Consider the following 18,321-nt stretch of genomic DNA (forward strand, 5'->3'; position numbering starts at 1 on the left):
CATAAAGACAGAATCAAAAAACAGCACGTGTATGATCGCAGCCCAAAACAAACCAAAAAGGTCGACACACAAACCTTCCTCCAGCATGCACCACCCGCTCAAGGTGTCCCTGGCAACCAACCACCCAACGCCCGCCCAACGGACCCGCATGACAATGACCCTACACCCCCATCAACCATCCCATGGAGGAAGTAACAAATGTTTGGATTGTTGTTGTTGTTTTTTGTTTGGTTACCCAGAAGGCTCTTCTCTAACCTGCGAACCGCGTGTTCCGAGACACTGATGCTGCGGGAGCGGAAAGCATCCATGGCAGAAAGGTCCCTCAGCTCTTTAACTGGAGAGCTGCTGCTATTGGCTACCGCCGCTGCCGCCTTCGCCACTTTTGCTGCCCGCAGACTGGGCGGTGATGAGTACCCATGGAGAACGGCGAAGGGAACGGACCCAGGTTGGCGATATGGTGGTAGTGGGAAGTAAGGGGGTGGGTCATCGTGAGGGTGGTGGTGGTTTGGGAGTGTGCGGGGGGGCGGGGGGGGGGGGGTATATGGAGGTATATCAGGGGACAGCAGGAACAGTCACCCGAGCACCAGAGCACGCCACGCGGGGAGGGGAGGGGGGGAGGGTAAGAAACAGAAACAGAGGAGGGGGCCACAAAGGTCAAAGGGCACATGAGAAGGGAGGGGCCAGGAGCAATGTAGGAAGGATCCAGGGTGACACGACCACCCCCCCAAAAACCACAACACAGCACCCGATCGCAGGAGGCAGGGGAGGGGGGGGGGTCAAATGAAGAATTGAAAGAAAAACAAAACAAGGTGAAAATTAACAGCAGTGAACACCATGAATCAGATCACAGGAGAGCGGAGTAAGAAAAAGAAGATTAAAAAAAAACAGGGTAAACATCAACTAAAAAAGGAAACAGACGAGCTACAGCAGAGGGTCGAACTGCTTCTGCTAGTCAGCAAAGAAAATACACACAGAAAGTATTCTGGAGAGCAACAAAATAAACATCATTTCACACAGCAGGTACATAATGAAGCCAAGGACTAGTACAGGAGAAGTAGTAGGGATGGACTCAGCACAGGCCTGACATGATGGAAGTTAAAACAGAGGAAGAAACTTCTGAAAATGAAATGCTGGGTTACACCTGAGGGTTGGAGAACAGCAAGTCTGAAGACACTAATCATTGTACTTATTGGTATTTTAATAGATTTAAAAAGGTAATCAAGGGTTTTGAAAACCTTACATTTACAACCTCATCGTATCGAAGAGGCTGGATATTAAACTCTAACATGCAGCCCTCCAACCCAACAGCAGGCAATGAGCAGCACAAGGATCGCTGGATGAATGATAACAAATATAGAACACTGAAAGTGGGTTTATATGGTGGATCAGTAGAAACTGATGCTATGAAAAGCTGTAACGGGGAGTGTGATTGATTGCAAGAGTGTTAGGAGTTTTTGTTTTTTTAATTAAATAAACCATTAGGTGTGGGCGACCCAAGATTAAGGGGACTTGGGGAAAAAGACATATAAAAAGACGCTGAGCCCACTATTTCCTAAAACAATACACAACAGAGGAGGAGAATGGATTTAATTAAAAAGCTACAATTAATGTCTGGGCAAAAAAGCCAAAAAATAAGACGGTATATGGGAAAGCAGAGCAATAGATTCTTTAGGGAACTGTCCACCCAGAGTGTAGTCGGGTCTCATGCTGTCATGTATTTTATAGTTCATTCGGATTTGGGGTATTTGAGGAAATATTGGTGAAACGAGGGGACTACTTTTTCTATTTGTTTTTTTAAACACTGCTTTCATGTGAGAAAGACGTGCATTCACACTAGTGTCTTTTCGTCATAGGTCATTTCCGTAGAGATATCCGTCCACGCTGAAACACGCAAACAATAAGAAAATGGCTGAATCCTATTTTCACATCCGTTACACAGCCCAGCTAGTACTTCTGCTCAGTCCCCTCCTTCTCTCTGCGACCACCTTTGACCGTGTTGTAATGAGTTACTTTAAAAATCGCTGGTTGTTGGGGCGAGAAAGACACGGACAAACCGACAAACATTCACGCTATGTACAGATGAGAATGACGCCTTGCTGAGAAAAGCTTCTTTACACCTCTGTGTGAAAGAGAAAGTGTGTATTTCTCTTTGTGTACATTTACATTTACTGTGGTCATGAACAAAAGTCAGATGGTGAGATGTGAAAGCAGGAGAAAGAGAACAGATTCTTTACCCCGTGCCTTCGCTCTGCATGTACTTTGATACAGGTGGTGGACACAGCAACACAAACATCTGGACAATATAACGCAATCCACCTCAACACACACACACACGCACACACACACACACAGACACACACACCTCTGATTACATTATATTATACAGCTGTTCGTGTTATTTTGTCCATCCCCTGTGTGTCAATAATACGAGTGAATTTTGAATAAAAAACAAACTGTGGCAGAAAAAGAACATATTTCTAAATGTAAAAAGCATAAATGATAAATAAAATGAACCAATGATCAACCCGTGGCAACCTGAGCGGAGTCGAAGCAACCATCACACCACAGGCATGCTGAGTCCCCTGTTACCTTGGCAACCCCAACCTTCTTACACAACAATGGCCACATGGGCCGTGTTTGGTGCTGCAGGTTTGTACGTGAGCAACTGTGTGTGTGTACCTATGCTTTACCTCTTGGGCCTTTCATTGAGGCTGGTGCTTCGGGCACGAAATGAACTTTGTTCGTGACCGTCATCAAATGGCAGCAGGGCGTTGGAACGCAAACCCTGGAGACACAGACGAAGGTGTGAATGTAAAGATATAGAGATGCAAAACTCATATGTAGTTAAAGGTTCAATAAAAGGTAACAGTGTTGACGTTATATCAAAGACGTCTGTGTGCTGCAGAGATCTCTACTGCTAGCTATTAGCATGCTAACTGACAGTTCCGCTCTGTCCAGTCTTGTAATACCACTTGTTCCTCTAGGAGGTGATAGTGAGTCACTGTAGCTCCAGTCTGGCCTCAGGACAGAGGGAGAAGAAGTACAGCTGCCTGACTCGCTGGTAAATATTACACCGGTCCAGCAGCCCGCTGTGACTGATGGCACTGGGGCTTATTCTGGCTGAGCTCAAGTCTCTCTAGCTGATCACTGGGGCTCCGTCAGACAGAGGAGGCTGTCGACCTCTCCCCTCCTCCGGCGGGCTGCTCTCCTGGCAGCGCCACCACCGGGAAGATGAGACGAATATTTGGGTCGTTTTCTAGTTTGTGCCACTTTGGATTTAGTCCAATAAACAAACTAACGTAACGTTACACGGACTACAGCCCCGTTAACATTAGTGGTAAATGTTATAAAGGTAATAAAAGTCGTAGTTTTGTATAACGGTTTATGTGCCAGGGCACAAGGACTTTTTGTAAACTCTGCTGGTTGCCTGACAACCTCTTTTTGACAAGACTCATGGGTCCAGTCTTTATCTTTATCTTAAGCTAAGCTAAGCTAACTGCCTGCTGGGTGTAGCTTCACACACACACACACACACACACACACACACACACACACACACACACACACACACACACACACACACACACACACACACACACACAGAAGGTATAAACTTTGCAAATTAGCATATTTCCAAAAAAATGTAACTAATCCTTTTAATTATTTTAGGAACTGAAAGATGCCTCGACTGCTTTATTTACAGGATTGGGGGAGAAAGGTTGCTGCATATAACAAAAAAAACAATTCCTTAAATGTGAAGTATTATTTTATAAATGCATATGCACAAGGATATGCGTCTGGTGTTGTATTTTCTGTCATAAAAAGGTAGGAAGATGAAGCTGCACACACCTTTGTGATGTACTGAACAAAGTCCTTGCGGAAGGGGAGTCTGCAGCGTATGAACCACATGGCAATCACATGGTGGGCAAGAGACACGATGTACTGGTTGAACCTGACAGGAATGGAAGAAACAGGTCAGAGTGCGTCTGCGCCTTTGAGAATACGTGCTTTTGTGTGTATGTGAACACTTACTTAGAAGGGTTAGTGTAGGGGAGAGAGATGGCAAACACGCTGACATATTGCTCCGCTACAAAGTTGGCATACAGATGGGGCAGGCGCACCAGCGCTGTGAAACAGAACAGAAGAAACAACACTTCAGTCACAGAAAACCTTGTTGTGACGAACTGGCCTTGAACATCCAACAATGGTAAAGAAACTTTAAAAAAACAAAACACTGAAGAAGTTTTCAGAAAAGCTTTTGGTGCTCACTGGAGAGGAACTCGAGCATAGGTGATGCCATGGCAACAGTCGCAGAGATGTGTGTGAGCTTGACGATAAGCGCGGGGAGGAGCTTGATCATGATGTCAGGCATCTCCACCGTGCACATTGTAAGCGCCACCACACACTGCTTGGCACAGCGGTAAATGAGGCCGGTCTCGAGGCACTGAACCAGTTCTCTCTGTAGAGGGGAAATAAATGAACTAATGTCATTACAGCTGGGAAATAACTTCCTCCGTGTCTTCAGAACATCATAGAAACCTGTTGGCGATGTTGTTGATTGCTTTCTACGGCTTATCGTTTGTACCTGTCTCAACTGCTCCAGGTAGTTATGGTAGGAGGTGATCGCTGTGAGGACAGGAACCACCGCCAGCTGAACATCAGTGCGAGAAAACCCCTCTGGGGTCTTCTTCAAGCGCTCCGAGATCAGCCGATCTGTCACCTACGAGCACGCAGACAAAACAAATGAGCGTATAGTGACATTTGGTCATGTGCACCACAAGCAAATTCACATGTGTACAGGCTTGTAAGTAAAGATTTGCATGCGTGTGTCTGTGTTTGCGCTACCATGCAGCAGAGTGTAGAACAGAGCTGGTCCAAGCTGCACGGGGACGTGAGCAGCAGCACTTTGTACTGCAGCGTCCACGGCAGCTTGTCCAGAACCAGCTTCAGCACCTTCCAATCGGTCTCCTACAAGAGAAAAAGAAACCATGTCTGACATCTTAAAATTAGCATTAGTGACACTCTTTACACAAGAAATAAAGCGCTGCAGGGTCGAGTCCGAAAACCGGGACATTAGTTAGCATTTATGTACTTCCGGTTTAACTTTTGTTCTACGACATAAACACGTCAGTGAAGACCCCGCTTGTGACTTTTGAGGCTTTCACGTATATTAAAAGAAGGCAGTTGCTAACAAGTGGCTAATTACGACTACAGAGGTTGTCGGGGACATTAAACGTCATGTCGCCGAGGCCTTTAGCTTAGTGGTGGTGACGTGAAGTCATGCGACAGTGGTCTATTTTATTTGTAGCCTAACGTTGGCTTATTACTTCTGCCGATCACATTTATGCTCCAAAAATCAAAAAAAATTAATTTGTGAAGCTAATCTTGCGGAACAAAAAGTTTCATAAAGCCAATGGAAAGCATCTCATTGTTACTTTGTAGAGGGAACCAGTGCGATTCTAACTCACAGGTTGGCCTACAAGAAGACATCATCCCAGCAGCACTCTTTAACAGACAATATACTCCATGCATGCCACCCATCTGTGAGTTGGATACAATAATTAGTGTTTACCATCTTGAGGCCCTGCAGGAGGACACTGAAGGCCGGTGCGTAGGGCAGGTAGGCTGAGCGCATCGAGGCTGTTGAAGCAGAAGGAGCAGTGAGGGGAGCGGGGCTGCCAGCAGGAGGAGAAGTTGAACCTGCAGGCTTCTTTTCACTGACACGCTTCTCTGGATCCCTGAAACAACAATTAACAGTCACGTTGATATTTAGTTGACTGGATTATAATGAGCAAAACAGATGCAGGTCAGATCTGTGTGCGTCCTCACCCTGTGTCACAGTAGCAGTAAGGGCTGAACCTCATGGCCCCGTCTTTGTTGGGGACTCCGAGACGGTGAAGAGCGTCCACTCGCATCATCAGGAAGAAGGCAAACACCTGAAGGAGAGAATGAAAGTTAAAAGAACAAGAAGTAAACTTGCATGTATTTTACAAATACAGTAAGAGATACACAAATATTCACAGAAAGAAAGGTACCCCCCTACCTGTAGTCTAATACTGGAAGCGATAGCTGAACAGTATTTGTTCTTGTAGTGAAGCTGCAGGTGGCTGATAAGCAACTCATACACGCGACTAGCGTGACCGGCTGGTAGGCTGTAAAGCTTGCTCTGCCAGGAGAGAAAAGATGGAGGATAATAACCAGATCCACAAAAACCTCATTGGAAAATAACAACTTGGAAAAATGTTTTCAGTGCATTTGTTTTACTTGATTGTCTTTGGTTAAAAGATAAAACTCAGGGAAAGTTGATACGAATCAATAGTTAAGATATTTATTGTCTGCTACGCTTCAAATTTCTTTTGAAATAACTTCTTAACATCAATCTTAAGGATGCTCAATTTATGTGAATCCAGCCCTCAGGTGTGTGTACCTGCAGGATTTCCAGCAGGCCAAGTATAGCTGTCCTGACGTCCTCCATAGGTGACTCTGCTGTGGGGTCTCTCTCAGAAACCTCCAGGGGCCCTGAACACACCAGAGAGCGACTGGCCACCTGCACAGGGAAAACAACGCTGAAAACAATGTGGATGGACAGAACAAAATGAACTCATGAGGTTAAAAGTGTGTGTGTGTGTGTGTACCCGCTCAATGATGTCCAGCAGGCTGGTGAAGTGGTGCGTGTTGCAGCCCTCAGCGAGGTCCACCAGCAGCTGGGTGGCCTGTTTTCGGACTGCCAGGTCCCGGTCTTCAGCGATCCAACTCAGCTGGGGGATTACCACCATTTCTATCAACTCGTCCTGGAACAAGTCAAAGAAGAAAATAACATATTCAAAGTTTACCACAGGGACAGAAATGTTACAGACATACAATAACAGCAAGAGTAGATTTATTAAGGATGCGAATGTGAGTGTACAGACCTCGTAGAGCTGTCGGTTGGTACTGAGAACGAAGGACAGGATGTGAAGCACTTTGATCCTTATCACGCTGCGGGTCTCGTTCCTTTCAGAGAGACAGTGAGACACAGCTTTATCACACGTTCATGGAAACAATTACCATTAAAGTCACTGAATTAATTTGCTGTAACAATATGACGTCAATACAAAACTAGATAGATCAGATTAGTTTGTAACTAAGAGTTACAAACAGAGCCACATTTAAAATTGCAACAATCTAAGATAAAAACTACACCAAATACAAAAATGTCGTCACGTTAGATATCATCACCATCATCTGTGCGCGTGTCCTACCTGAAGAATTTCTCCATGAGGCGGTGAAGGCTCTGAATCCAGCCGTCCTTGGCTGGCTGGATAGACTGGGCCCTGTACGAGATGAGGGTCAGCACCGATGCATCCTGTCACACACACAAGAACAAGATTAGAAAAGTAGAAGCAGTGTGTTAGAGGAACAGATGAGAACACGGGATGACACGGAGGGATGTAAACTCAGAAGCACTAACGGGTCTCTTGTCGGCACATTTCTCCACCAGACTGAAGAACTTCTCTGTGGAGCCGTGGTAACCGTTCTGCTCGTACAGCTCCTCCACCGTGGTCAACAGCTCGTACACGATGGACTTCAACTCCGCACTGCCTATCGTCTGTGAAGACAGAGGAGAAGAGCCACTTGGTCAAAAAATAACTGGTACTTGAACCTCTGTGTGGACATGTATGTAGGTATGTATGCGTGTACCTGGATCTGCTGCAGCAGTCGCTCTACGATTCCCAGCAGGATGTCCCAGGTGACCACCTGCAGCTCTTTGCCGTACTTCTTGATCAGTCTGGTGATGGAGAGGACGATTTCATAGGACACCACCTCGTTGGCACTCGACATGGCCTGAGGGGCAGAGGTGAGACAGCAACAGTTATCACTAATTATGTATTATATTCATAGTACAGTATTGGTTTTTTTCAGACTATCTTTAATCATTATTGTTCAACCTCAGCTCGTCTATAAATCCTTAGAACTCGCAACAACTGATGAAGTCACACTGGAGACAGTTCAATAGACAATATCTACAGTATGACAGATACAGCCCATGTTGAACAGCAGCGTGCATGTAAACTTTGGACAGAAAAGAACTGAACGTTGACATTTCATTCTTGACAATATTAGAGATGAAGTAAGTCGTGAAGTCATCTATAAGTCTGCCCACATTAAATGTATCTGCAACAATTCTGATAAGTGATTAATTGTCAACATTTAAGCCAAAAAAGATCAAAGATATTTGGCTCAAAATATGAGTATTTGCTGGAGGGGGGGGGGGGGGTTCAATGATGATCTTTGGCTTTGGACAAAACTAGAAGTTTTAATGTTTCACGTTGAGTTTTAGGAAATTGGGATTTTTATGGCAACCCGAGACAATATGTCGTAAAATCAAAACAAAACAATACTTTTGGCCACGATAACATAATCAGACATTACATTTTAATTTTAGCGCATGCTTACTGGGAAAGAGTGCAGGCACTTTACTGTATGTGTGTTACCTTGTAGAAAGATGGTAGAACAAGGGTAGGTGTGTTTTTGAGGGCGGGGAGTCTGTGTGCCCCCCACAGTGCCATCCCAACAAAGAAGACCGCTCCTCTCAACAATGGTGCATCCTCCATGTACACTCTGGGGGAGGTCGCAGGTTGTTAACAGGAGAACCACATTCCCATCACAATAATATATAATGCACCACAAGCTCAGAAATATGCTTAAACTGCATAATACCTCTCCTCCATTATGCGGCACATGGTGTAGATTGCACTGTGGCCGAGGTGAGTCCCCAACACCTTCCTCATCAACTGCAGAAGCACAGAGCAGCACAACAAGTGGGAACAACCAACGAGAGAGAAGAAGGTCAGAGGATGCGGTTGTGATTAATGCTCTTTTGCATCAGAGTCTTCAGATAAAAGAAAAGGTGTGTGTGTGTGTGTGTGTGTGTGTGTGTGTGTGTGTGTGTGTGTGTGTGTGTGTGTGTGTGTGTGTGCTTTCACCTTCCAGCAGGATTCACAAAACTCCTTGACATTGACAGTGCGACAGAGTGTGATGATGAAGACAGTGAGAGAGTCTGAGGGCAGGCAGTTGTAACACACCACTGCATCCAGTACTTGTAGAGCCACCTGGACACGGACACACGCGGACACACGCAGACACACACACACACACACACACACACACACACACACACACACACACACACACACACACACACGCACACACACGCAGGTTTCACTAGCTTGGCAGAGGTAGTTATGCAGTTAATAAGTATTGATGTGTTTACATAATAGTTGTTTGTTTACAATAAAGCAGTTATTTACAAAGCAGACTGCCATTAGATTGTTTGAAATTAAGCCTCACACATGTTGATGTTTTCCTATGTTCCTGTTTCATTGTATTATATTTTATATGTAATGAAGATTACCTGCTTTCATACCGACCACATGGTTAAATATTTAAGGACTTCCACGTCAGTGTAAATATAATCAGCTTCGTGCTGTAGCCAAGTAAACACGGACGGTCTCACTTCAAACATCTGCGAGCTTCACACACGGAAACTCTTCTATAATCTTGGCAATTTTGCGTCCAGCATGTTTCATAACCAGTAGATAATTGGAGATTTAACTATGTTACTGCATACCAACAACTCAGACCAACAAACTCTACTAACATTTGAGAATTAGAAAATCACTTGATAAAATAAGACTTTTCCCCGTGTGCCTCACACAAACACGGGATTCAGAGTGAAGTCCACTGCGTCCACACAATTTCAGTAGAATTAAATGTTTGATTTGAGGTTTTTCATCATTTATTCAAAGATCAAATGTTTTATTTTCCCAATACTGAAAACAATGGTTATTAAGCATCTTTAACATCTACCTGATTTACTGTATAGAATGCTTTGGACCAGTGATTTTGCTCATTTGATGACATTCCTTGTTGGACCTGTGAGCATGTGAACCACTGAATGTCTTCATTGGCTTGGTGGTGTGTCTTATTACCAGGGAACAACTACAGTAGCGTTGGAGCAGGGAGCATGTACTGTTGAATACTTGAAAACGTGCTAAACTGCAGTTATAGTTGCTTTGAACAGAAATCTAAAAGCAAAAACAAAAAGCACCCACCTCAATATCTGTTGAAGATGTTGTTCTATTGCACAGGAGACAGATTTTCCTACAGAGCAAAACAGAACAAGCATGTTGATAACATGTTCAGAATAAAGAAAAACAGAAGTGTGTGTATCTGTCTGTATCTCTGACTCACTGGACCATGACGGAGACATTTTGGTCCAGGTAGCAGCTGTTGAACTTCACCAGATTCACAAGAACGTGAAGAAAGTCGGAAGTGAGACCTATGTCCATCCACAGGAGGACAAAGCGTGCTGGGGCAGAGAAGAAAACAGAGCGGGAGCAGAAAATATTATAGAATATCTTCAGTGAATAAGGTGGTGTGTAAAAACAACGTCATACCTTTACAAGTTATTCACAAACATTACCACAAAAACATTAGCTCGAACAAATGCAACACAAATGTCTTTTTCTGACATCATTGAAATCTAGATTTTGAATTCAGAATCCAAATTGCAAATTGATAACCAAAGAGGATTATGTCGGTGAACCAGACAATAACTAGGGATGTGAATCTTTCAGGAATTCAATTATTGATTCAGTACATAGTGGATCTACTCCAGTCTGCTGTGTGTAATAAAGGAGGTGTGGTTAATTATGACATGAAAGCAAAGTGTGTATAAGATTACAGAGTTTTATATATTTGTAAAAGATATGTGAACTGATTGCAATAATGTAAAGACACAACAGCAAACCAAATCAATACAACAAATAAACCTGCTGCCTGTTACATAAATACAATTTGAAGGCTTTGGTTAAGTTTCTTTTTTATTTCTCAGAAACTTAAAAATAAAAATTGTCACACAATAATGGTGGGCACAACGTTGTCTTGGCGTGTAGGGTTACTGCCCTTCAGTAGCAATGTCTACGTTCTTTTGTAGAAAAAAAATGATTTTTGGAAGTTGTGAATCGTTTCAGAATCTAAATCTAAAGATAAGAATCTCGACATGAATCAGTTCCCCCCACCCCCCCACCCCCACCCTTTACAATGACCCAGTGTGTCTTTTAAAGTGCTTTAATATTTCTGGGTTGAGTTGTACCTATGTCTTCTTCCAGGTAAGTGATGTCTTTCCCGTTCTCAGTTAAGGCCTTGAAGACTTCCAGCCTATCAGAGAGGTCCTCGCTGCACGGTTGGTAGTCTCTGATCACCTTGAAAAAGTATGCTCTCAGAGGCCCGAGCCGCTCACCCTTTACATAAACAGTGAACAGGACTTTATGAAATGCCAGGAACTATATTCACATGTCGTATTTGCTTGTGTGTGTGTGTATTGTATCTATATACCTGTCCCTGTATGATGGCCCTCAGCAGCTGCAGGACAGCATGTCTGGCCTCAAGTGGCTGCTCTGGAGTCAGCATGTCCTCCACAGCTTTCCATACAGCCTCCACTGCATGCTAAAAAAAACCACATGTGCACACACACAGATATTAACAAACACAGAACATAACATGTACCGCTGTGTCAACGCGTCACACCCGAAGCAGACTCACCTCCTCAAATTTCTTAGTTTTAGCAAGATCACAGACGTGGTTCATCACGCGAACACGGTTACTCAGACCGCAGTCCGGTTGGAGCTCCTGAAAAACATCAAGAGGAAAGGCTGTGACACGGAGCGAAACACGATGGGGGGGGGAGCATGATGAGTGTGAGTGAGTATGAACATGCACAATTGCCCGCTCTCTTCTGCACACCTTGATGATTTCAGTCGTAATGATGAACTCCGACGGTCGGGTTTCACTCTGTTTGCTCGGTGGCCGCGGGGGTCCCAGCCCAAAGATCCCCTTCACCTTGTCCCTGAGACTCTCCTTGCTTGGTTGTTTATTCATGGCTGGAGGGGTGATAGACTCCAGAGGCTGGGACTATCGGCTGCCTGGGGAAAGAGCGACGCACATTTAGATAGTTTTCACAGTTAGCTTGGATTATTACAATGCAAAATCCCTCAAGGCCAGATCCAGCACCGGCCTTTCTCTAAATGTGACTTCATGTGGCTTGCCTGCTAGCAGTTAATATGGAGACTCACAGTAACAACCAAAGACAATGAGATGCTACCGATACATCACAATAACATATGACCTATAACTAGAGTCAAACATCACAGATGAACATGCCTGTGTTTGATCATTACTTAGTTTTTGTAGATTTAGCGGAGGTGGTCAAACACCAGATCCTGATACATCCTGATACGTCCTGATCTGAGCAGATGCCAAACTAAACATATATAATATGTGGCATTTATTTTACCACAGAAATCAGTGTTGAGTACTGTTGTGAGGTTTAAACTGTTTTAAGGACTTTACAGCTTTATTGTCCAGTTTTTGTTAGAAAAGTAATCAAAACGTTATGAAATGTAACAAGTTATATTCCTGTCATTAAGTAATTAAAATAGTTGCTTACTTAAATTTCTAACAGGGCAACTCCAATCCAATGAAAAGTAACCTTCCCAACACCGACTATGGTGGCCTGCCTTTAAATCTTCAACAACAAACTTTTATTACACTGTGCATGGCTCAATACCACAGGGGGTGAAGGAGTAAATGTGTTTTATGTAACTTGGGTGTGAACAGACCCTTTATGTCTCCCACCAGCTTATATTCAGCAGTGAAGTTTGGAGTCCCAGCCTGTAAATGTGTAAACCATAGACTGGTGTAAACCTGGGGGGCAGGTTTGGAGAATATGCTGTCATGTGGACTTGACAGAGACACAGGGGAGGGGAGCAGAGAGACAACGACTGTTCTGTTTCAGTTCAACAACAACAATCACATCGGTGCAAGGTAGACTCCGACCAGAGCGAATTATATCTGTGAACACTAAACATAAACATGGTATAATCAGGAGAAATGCACAATGGCGCTACTGAACCGTTAGCTCCGCTTTACATTCCCTGTCATGAGCTAGCATTCCTCTGTGGCATTCAAGGTCTGGTAGCTTCAAAAAACAAATCCTCCGCCTCCTCTCACCTTACTGGAGATGAGTCGCTTTCGGTTTCATTCAGTCGCAGCTCCGTCCATACGCAGCCGACAGAGCCGTCTGTGTCTGTGCATTGATATAACTCTGCATTTGATGCTGAAAGCTTGTTCTCGCCCAGGCTCAGTCCTCCTCCACTCCTCAACCGGATGACACACTAATGCTGTGACAGGGGCACTTCCTACAAAAACACGTTTGTTACTCTAGCTGGTGGGAAATGTAGTTCCGAGCAAGCTAAACCCTAACGATGCTAAAGCCCTTTTGTTAACCTGGGTTTAAGTTTTATATATCATGATAAAAGTGGGGGGTCAAAACATCTACACACTAATAAGCCACTGTTCTGTTTCCCAACTGCCTCGTAAAACTGTTTAATAGTAGAATAGCAGCTATTGAAAAAGTTACATGTTACTAAAACTGAAACGGTTAACTAGCAGCTAGCTAAACATGCTAACGATGCTGAAGTTGGTTCCTCATTGGAGCCAGAAGCCGCAATGTCGCCAGCTGCCTGTGAGAGGAGCTATTCGATAACAAATTAAAACAAGTTAAAGTTCTTGTAACTTACTGCTTCGCAGAACTCAACTTTGTTGTGTTATTAGGTTACATGCTCAATATCACCCTAAACAAGATACACTAAAGTCTTGCTGGGGGGAGAAACAAGCATCTTGAATGTTTAATTAAAGAAAGCAACACAAATAATAACTTATTTTCAACCATATCATGGTGTAAGCACCACAAATATTAAAAATAACACTATATAATATATATTAGATAGATAAGATAGAGAGTAGTATAGTACTATCAGATAATTATCTAAGACACACACTATATAGACACACACTCTATCTATATATATATCTAGATATATAGATAGACAGAGATAGATCCACACAATTTATATAATATATATATAATAGAGATCTATAGAGAGAGATATAGAAGAAACACATTTTATATTATCAGAGCAGAGATAGACACACACACATGAGAGATATAAGACAACACACACATTCTTATCTATCTATATACACCACAATAGACACACATATATATAATATACACACACACATATATATATATATATACACATACAATATATATATATACACATAGATATATACACATATATACTATATATATACACACACATATATATATACATATATATATATATATACACACACATATATATATACATATATATATATATACACACACACACTATATATACATATATATAACACACACACATATATACATATATATATACACAACACACACACATATATATATATATATATATATATATATATATATATATATATATATATATATATATACACACGTATAATATATATCCCTGTTCCTGTATACAGTTCAGGGACATGTGATTTTTGTGATCAGGAAGAGACAATTGTGCTTCACTGTCCTAGATTTTAAGTTGTCAGGGGTGATTTATATTAATCGTTTTTAACCTTTTATTATTTCAGTCTCGTTATTAACAAATGCATAAGATTAAAAAAATGTTTAAATGTGTCATATTGTCAAACCCTGAAATTTATATTTTGAGTAGTTCTCAAATACATACCTTGGTATTTCAGATATAATTCAGTTTGATATGTATTAAATATATTAATGTTAAATAGTAATTATGAACCAATCATAGCTTAAAAACTAACATTGTTGCATAATTTTGTTGAATATAAATTCAAAGTATTTTTATTTAAATTATCATCTTTCATTATTATTTTTAATTATTTATTTCATGCATTTAATGTATAATTTCTGGTCCGCTCGTGACCAGAAACTACGAATGAAAAACCAACTTCAGGTTCATCTAAATGCTTCACGTCCGCTGCAACACGAGGGTCTGCTATGTAGTCCAGAGTTTTACTATGACCTCTCCTTACTTCATGCAGAGCAGGTCTGTTCTCACTCGGAGTGGTGACCCAAATGCGGCCTCTCTCAGATCCAAACTTACCAGCAGACGGAGGAATGAGGATCCAGTTTCTTCGGTGAAGTTGGAGGAGGAGGAGGCGAGGATCTTTGAGCAAAGACCCTCCTCGGCCCCCTTATTACCGGGTAATGTTTACGTTAGGCTTCTAGCTAAACACGGACACTTGTGAAGTTATTTAGAAATGAACTTCTAGTTCTAACTAGCTTCAAACTGAATATTGTTTCAGAGCAAAGGCTGCCGAAGTTGCCATGTTTGTTTTGACTTGATGCACCTGTGAACTCTTGCATCTAAAAAGTGATTGACATCAGGGTCAAGGCAAGCTGACCCCAAGGCTGCTGCAGGCCTCCCCTAACAACATCACATTTTAGAGCACATGCAGGCTTAAGGTGTCCTGCAAGAATAGTCACGTAATATATTAATGTAAGGATCAGAAGAAAAAAAAATCTACTGCACCAAATTATATTTATTTTTTCAGACTTTCCCTTTTGCCATGTAGTATATGTTATCTCTGTAAAGCCGTGCTGGGTCAGATTTTCTCATTCTCTCTCCCCTGTACTCATTCAGGTGGTTGCCATCCAAAAACAGAAACAGACACTTTACCGTTGTCCTCACACAGCCGCAGGAGGAGACAGCTCAAAGTGGAATATGACGAGGATGAAGGTATTATGCCGGAGAAGACTGAACACTGGGAACCTCCCGACTGGAAGAAACAACTGGGATACATCCGTGAGATGAGGAGCGGCCAGTGATGCACCTGTAGATAACATGGGGGCAGAGAAATGCTACGAATCAGCAGCTCCTGCTCATGTAGGTGTGGGGTTTTTGTTTTCCACATAATTCATTAGTTCAAATTCAGTCATCTGGTCCCTTCTGTTGTCTTCTCAGGTGAGACGTTTCCAGGTGTTGGTTTCACTCATGCTGTCCAGTCAGACCAAGGACCAGGTGACTGCAGCAGCCATGAAGAAGCTCCGAGCTCACGGCTGCACTGCAGAAAATATACTCACTACTGATGATGAAGCACTGGGGAAACTCATCTACCCCGTTGGCTTCTGGAGGGTAATGCATTAGGCTTTTTGTGTGTTACAGGAGCCATGCTTCCACCTTCTTCTTTGCACCTCATTGAATGGTTCTCCCACCCTTCTCTAGACTAAAGTGAAGTATCTGAAGCTGACAACAGCCATTCTGCAGAAAGAGTTCGGAGGGGACATCCCAGACAGTGTGGAGGGGCTGGTCCGCCTGCCAGGAGTTGGACCTAAGATGGCTCACTTGGCTATGGACATCGCCTGGGACCAGGTGTCCGGTATCGGTGGGGGACACACTCCTGAAGCATGCACTTACAAATCAAAAGGAATAAAACAGATAAATTAACAAAGCCGTTATAGCAGCATAGAAATATAAGAAATACTGTATATCTGCAATGAGTAGGTGTATGCAACATAGTGAGTCCATATCACCATTAACTGTTTTCCAGTGGTGGAATGTAAGTACATTTACTCATGTACTGTACTTAAGTACTAGTTTGAGGTACATGTACTTCACTTGAGTATTTCTGTTTTATGCTACTTTATACTTCCACTCCGCTACATCTCAGAGTCGATTATTTGTACTTTTTACTCCACTACATTTCTCTGACAGCTTTAGTTACTAGTTACTTTTCAGACTACGATTTTACGTACAAAACATATGATGAATTTATAAAACATGATAACGATGCATCATGTTTAGCATGTAAAATAATAAAAATAATAATAAACTACCCAGCTGTATATAAAATGGATCCAATCCGCTCCACCTCGACCAACCACAGAAGTAAAATGCTAATTACACATTAATGCATCAGTAATATATTATATTAAAATGCAACAAAAGGGCTATTTTTCCACCACTATGGGAAATTGGAAGTAGCACAATGCAGGACTTTTACTTGCATGGAGTATTTTCACGGTCTTAATTAAAGGATCTGAATACTTCTTCCAACACTGCTGTTTTCTAGAAATGTATATCTGTGCGTGCGCTCATTTATAGTGTTGATTTTATTTATTTATTTTTGTTTAGGCGTGGACACACATGTTCATCGTATCTCTAATTGGCTGGGCTGGCTGAAGAAACCGACCAAGAACCCGGAGGAAACACGCAAGGCCCTGGAGGAGTGGTTACCCAGGTAACTGCATGATTAATTCAGTGCTCATCCGTACAACCTGATTAACACGGACCAACAAATCTATAAAGATCAGAGTCACCCAGACTGACTTCGGTACATACGGCACATTATTGCCTCTGGTGATTGATACTGATGTGTTTTCACAAATCAATGAGTGCAGCTTCAGAGTAAGCTTGTGATGTTCCTCTGTCGCAGGGAGCTGTGGAGTGAGATCAACTGGCTGCTCGTGGGTTTCGGACAGCAGGTATGTCTCCCCGTCAGGCCGCTCTGCTCCGTGTGTCTGAACCAGCACAGCTGTCCATCCGCCCACAAGATCTCTCCTACGAAGAGGCCTAAAGCTGCATCCCCACGCGCACCAAATCCAACCTCTTCCTTCACAACAAAAGCTGAACCTGAACAAGAATCTGATGTCAAACACGAGAGGACAAAGAAGGAGCCCCTGCCCACACCCGTTTCCCCGAACGCACAGAGAAGGAGGATACAAAGAAAGGTTAATCATTGATCCAGTTGTCCCATTTTTGTCTGAGCCGCGACCAAATGTTGGACAAGAAAGGTTCAATGTATACGCACACACTGAAAACATGCATCTAAGCTAAACACTGATGTGAATATCAGGATATATGTATTATAAAGTATTGTATTTTGAGTTTTATTTTACACTACACCGTTTACACTTTAAACAGATAAAATATTTTTGTACTGTTGGCACTTAATTGTTTTTATAACCAAATAAAGAATGTATGTACTTGGGTCATGTTTAAGTTGAAAATGTCATGAATGAACTACATGCACAACATACAGGTATACTAAAAGACAGTAAGTACTAAATCCTTATCTATAAAAAGATGGTTGTATTGATCAATTTAGTAAGTTGGTTGGTCACATCTTGCCCTACACACTATGCTGTAAATTTGTCCAAATGAGTTATTAAACTGGCCAATCACCTGTAACTAAGAACTTTGAAAGGTCTTATACAAACATTTTAAAGGCCGGATTAATAGGAAATGTAACTTGTGATAAAGTGAGTAAACTAAATTGATGGTTGAACTGCGGCCTCTGTTCATAACATGATTGAATTTGTGCAGCCAGCCTTGTTGGTTATCGCTCTTTCAATTATGATTTATATTGTTTTCTTCACAGACATCA

General features: G+C 42.4%; 2 protein-coding genes across 7 annotated transcripts in view; one reads left to right on the forward strand and one right to left on the reverse strand.

Annotated features, from left to right (window-relative positions):
* Positions 1 to 15,158, reverse strand: part of tsc2 (TSC complex subunit 2) — a 37,119-nt gene extending 21,961 nt beyond the window's left edge. For 4 of the 6 annotated variants that reach the window (XR_003832987.1, XR_003832986.1, XM_029442585.1 and 1 more), the window contains exons 1-27: positions 15,039 to 15,157; positions 13,054 to 13,241; positions 11,788 to 11,966; positions 11,587 to 11,673; positions 11,380 to 11,490; positions 11,138 to 11,285; positions 10,234 to 10,351; positions 10,095 to 10,143; positions 8,967 to 9,092; positions 8,701 to 8,774; positions 8,475 to 8,601; positions 7,681 to 7,824; positions 7,451 to 7,588; positions 7,242 to 7,345; positions 6,912 to 6,993; positions 6,636 to 6,791; positions 6,428 to 6,547; positions 6,044 to 6,166; positions 5,830 to 5,936; positions 5,573 to 5,738; positions 4,846 to 4,968; positions 4,586 to 4,720; positions 4,270 to 4,459; positions 4,033 to 4,126; positions 3,850 to 3,952; positions 2,691 to 2,785; positions 256 to 396 (exon numbers count right to left, since the gene is read on the reverse strand). Coding sequence is in view for 4 of the 6 variants with exons in the window: in XM_029442585.1 (XP_029298445.1) it covers positions 256 to 396; positions 2,691 to 2,785; positions 3,850 to 3,952; positions 4,033 to 4,126; positions 4,270 to 4,459; positions 4,586 to 4,720; positions 4,846 to 4,968; positions 5,573 to 5,738; positions 5,830 to 5,936; positions 6,044 to 6,166; positions 6,428 to 6,547; positions 6,636 to 6,791; positions 6,912 to 6,993; positions 7,242 to 7,345; positions 7,451 to 7,588; positions 7,681 to 7,824; positions 8,475 to 8,601; positions 8,701 to 8,774; positions 8,967 to 9,092; positions 10,095 to 10,143; positions 10,234 to 10,351; positions 11,138 to 11,285; positions 11,380 to 11,490; positions 11,587 to 11,673; positions 11,788 to 11,922 (2,996 nt within the window). In the remaining 2 variants the exon portion in view is untranslated. Of the gene's footprint in view, positions 1 to 255; positions 397 to 2,690; positions 2,786 to 3,849; positions 3,953 to 4,032; positions 4,127 to 4,269; positions 4,460 to 4,585; positions 4,721 to 4,845; positions 4,969 to 5,572; positions 5,739 to 5,829; positions 5,937 to 6,043; positions 6,167 to 6,427; positions 6,548 to 6,635; positions 6,792 to 6,911; positions 6,994 to 7,241; positions 7,346 to 7,450; positions 7,589 to 7,680; positions 7,825 to 8,474; positions 8,602 to 8,700; positions 8,775 to 8,966; positions 9,093 to 10,094; positions 10,144 to 10,233; positions 10,352 to 11,137; positions 11,286 to 11,379; positions 11,491 to 11,586; positions 11,674 to 11,787; positions 11,967 to 13,053; positions 13,242 to 15,038 lie in introns of all 6 variants that reach the window. The other 2 variants (XM_029442601.1, XM_029442591.1) reach the window with 2 other exon arrangements.
* nthl1 (nth-like DNA glycosylase 1) lies at positions 14,878 to 17,925 on the forward strand. The gene is given in 7 exon segments (XM_029442776.1): positions 14,878 to 15,139; positions 15,579 to 15,760; positions 15,762 to 15,821; positions 15,900 to 16,070; positions 16,161 to 16,320; positions 17,070 to 17,175; positions 17,371 to 17,925. Coding segments are annotated over 7 exon segments (1,227 nt in total). The 5' UTR covers positions 14,878 to 14,898; the 3' UTR covers positions 17,678 to 17,925.
* The last annotated feature ends 396 nt before the right edge of the window (positions 17,926 to 18,321 follow it).

The sequence above is a fragment of the Cottoperca gobio genome, chromosome 1, assembly GCF_900634415.1.
Source record: "Cottoperca gobio chromosome 1, fCotGob3.1, whole genome shotgun sequence".
In the NCBI taxonomy this organism is placed as follows: Eukaryota; Metazoa; Chordata; class Actinopteri; order Perciformes; family Bovichtidae; genus Cottoperca; species Cottoperca gobio.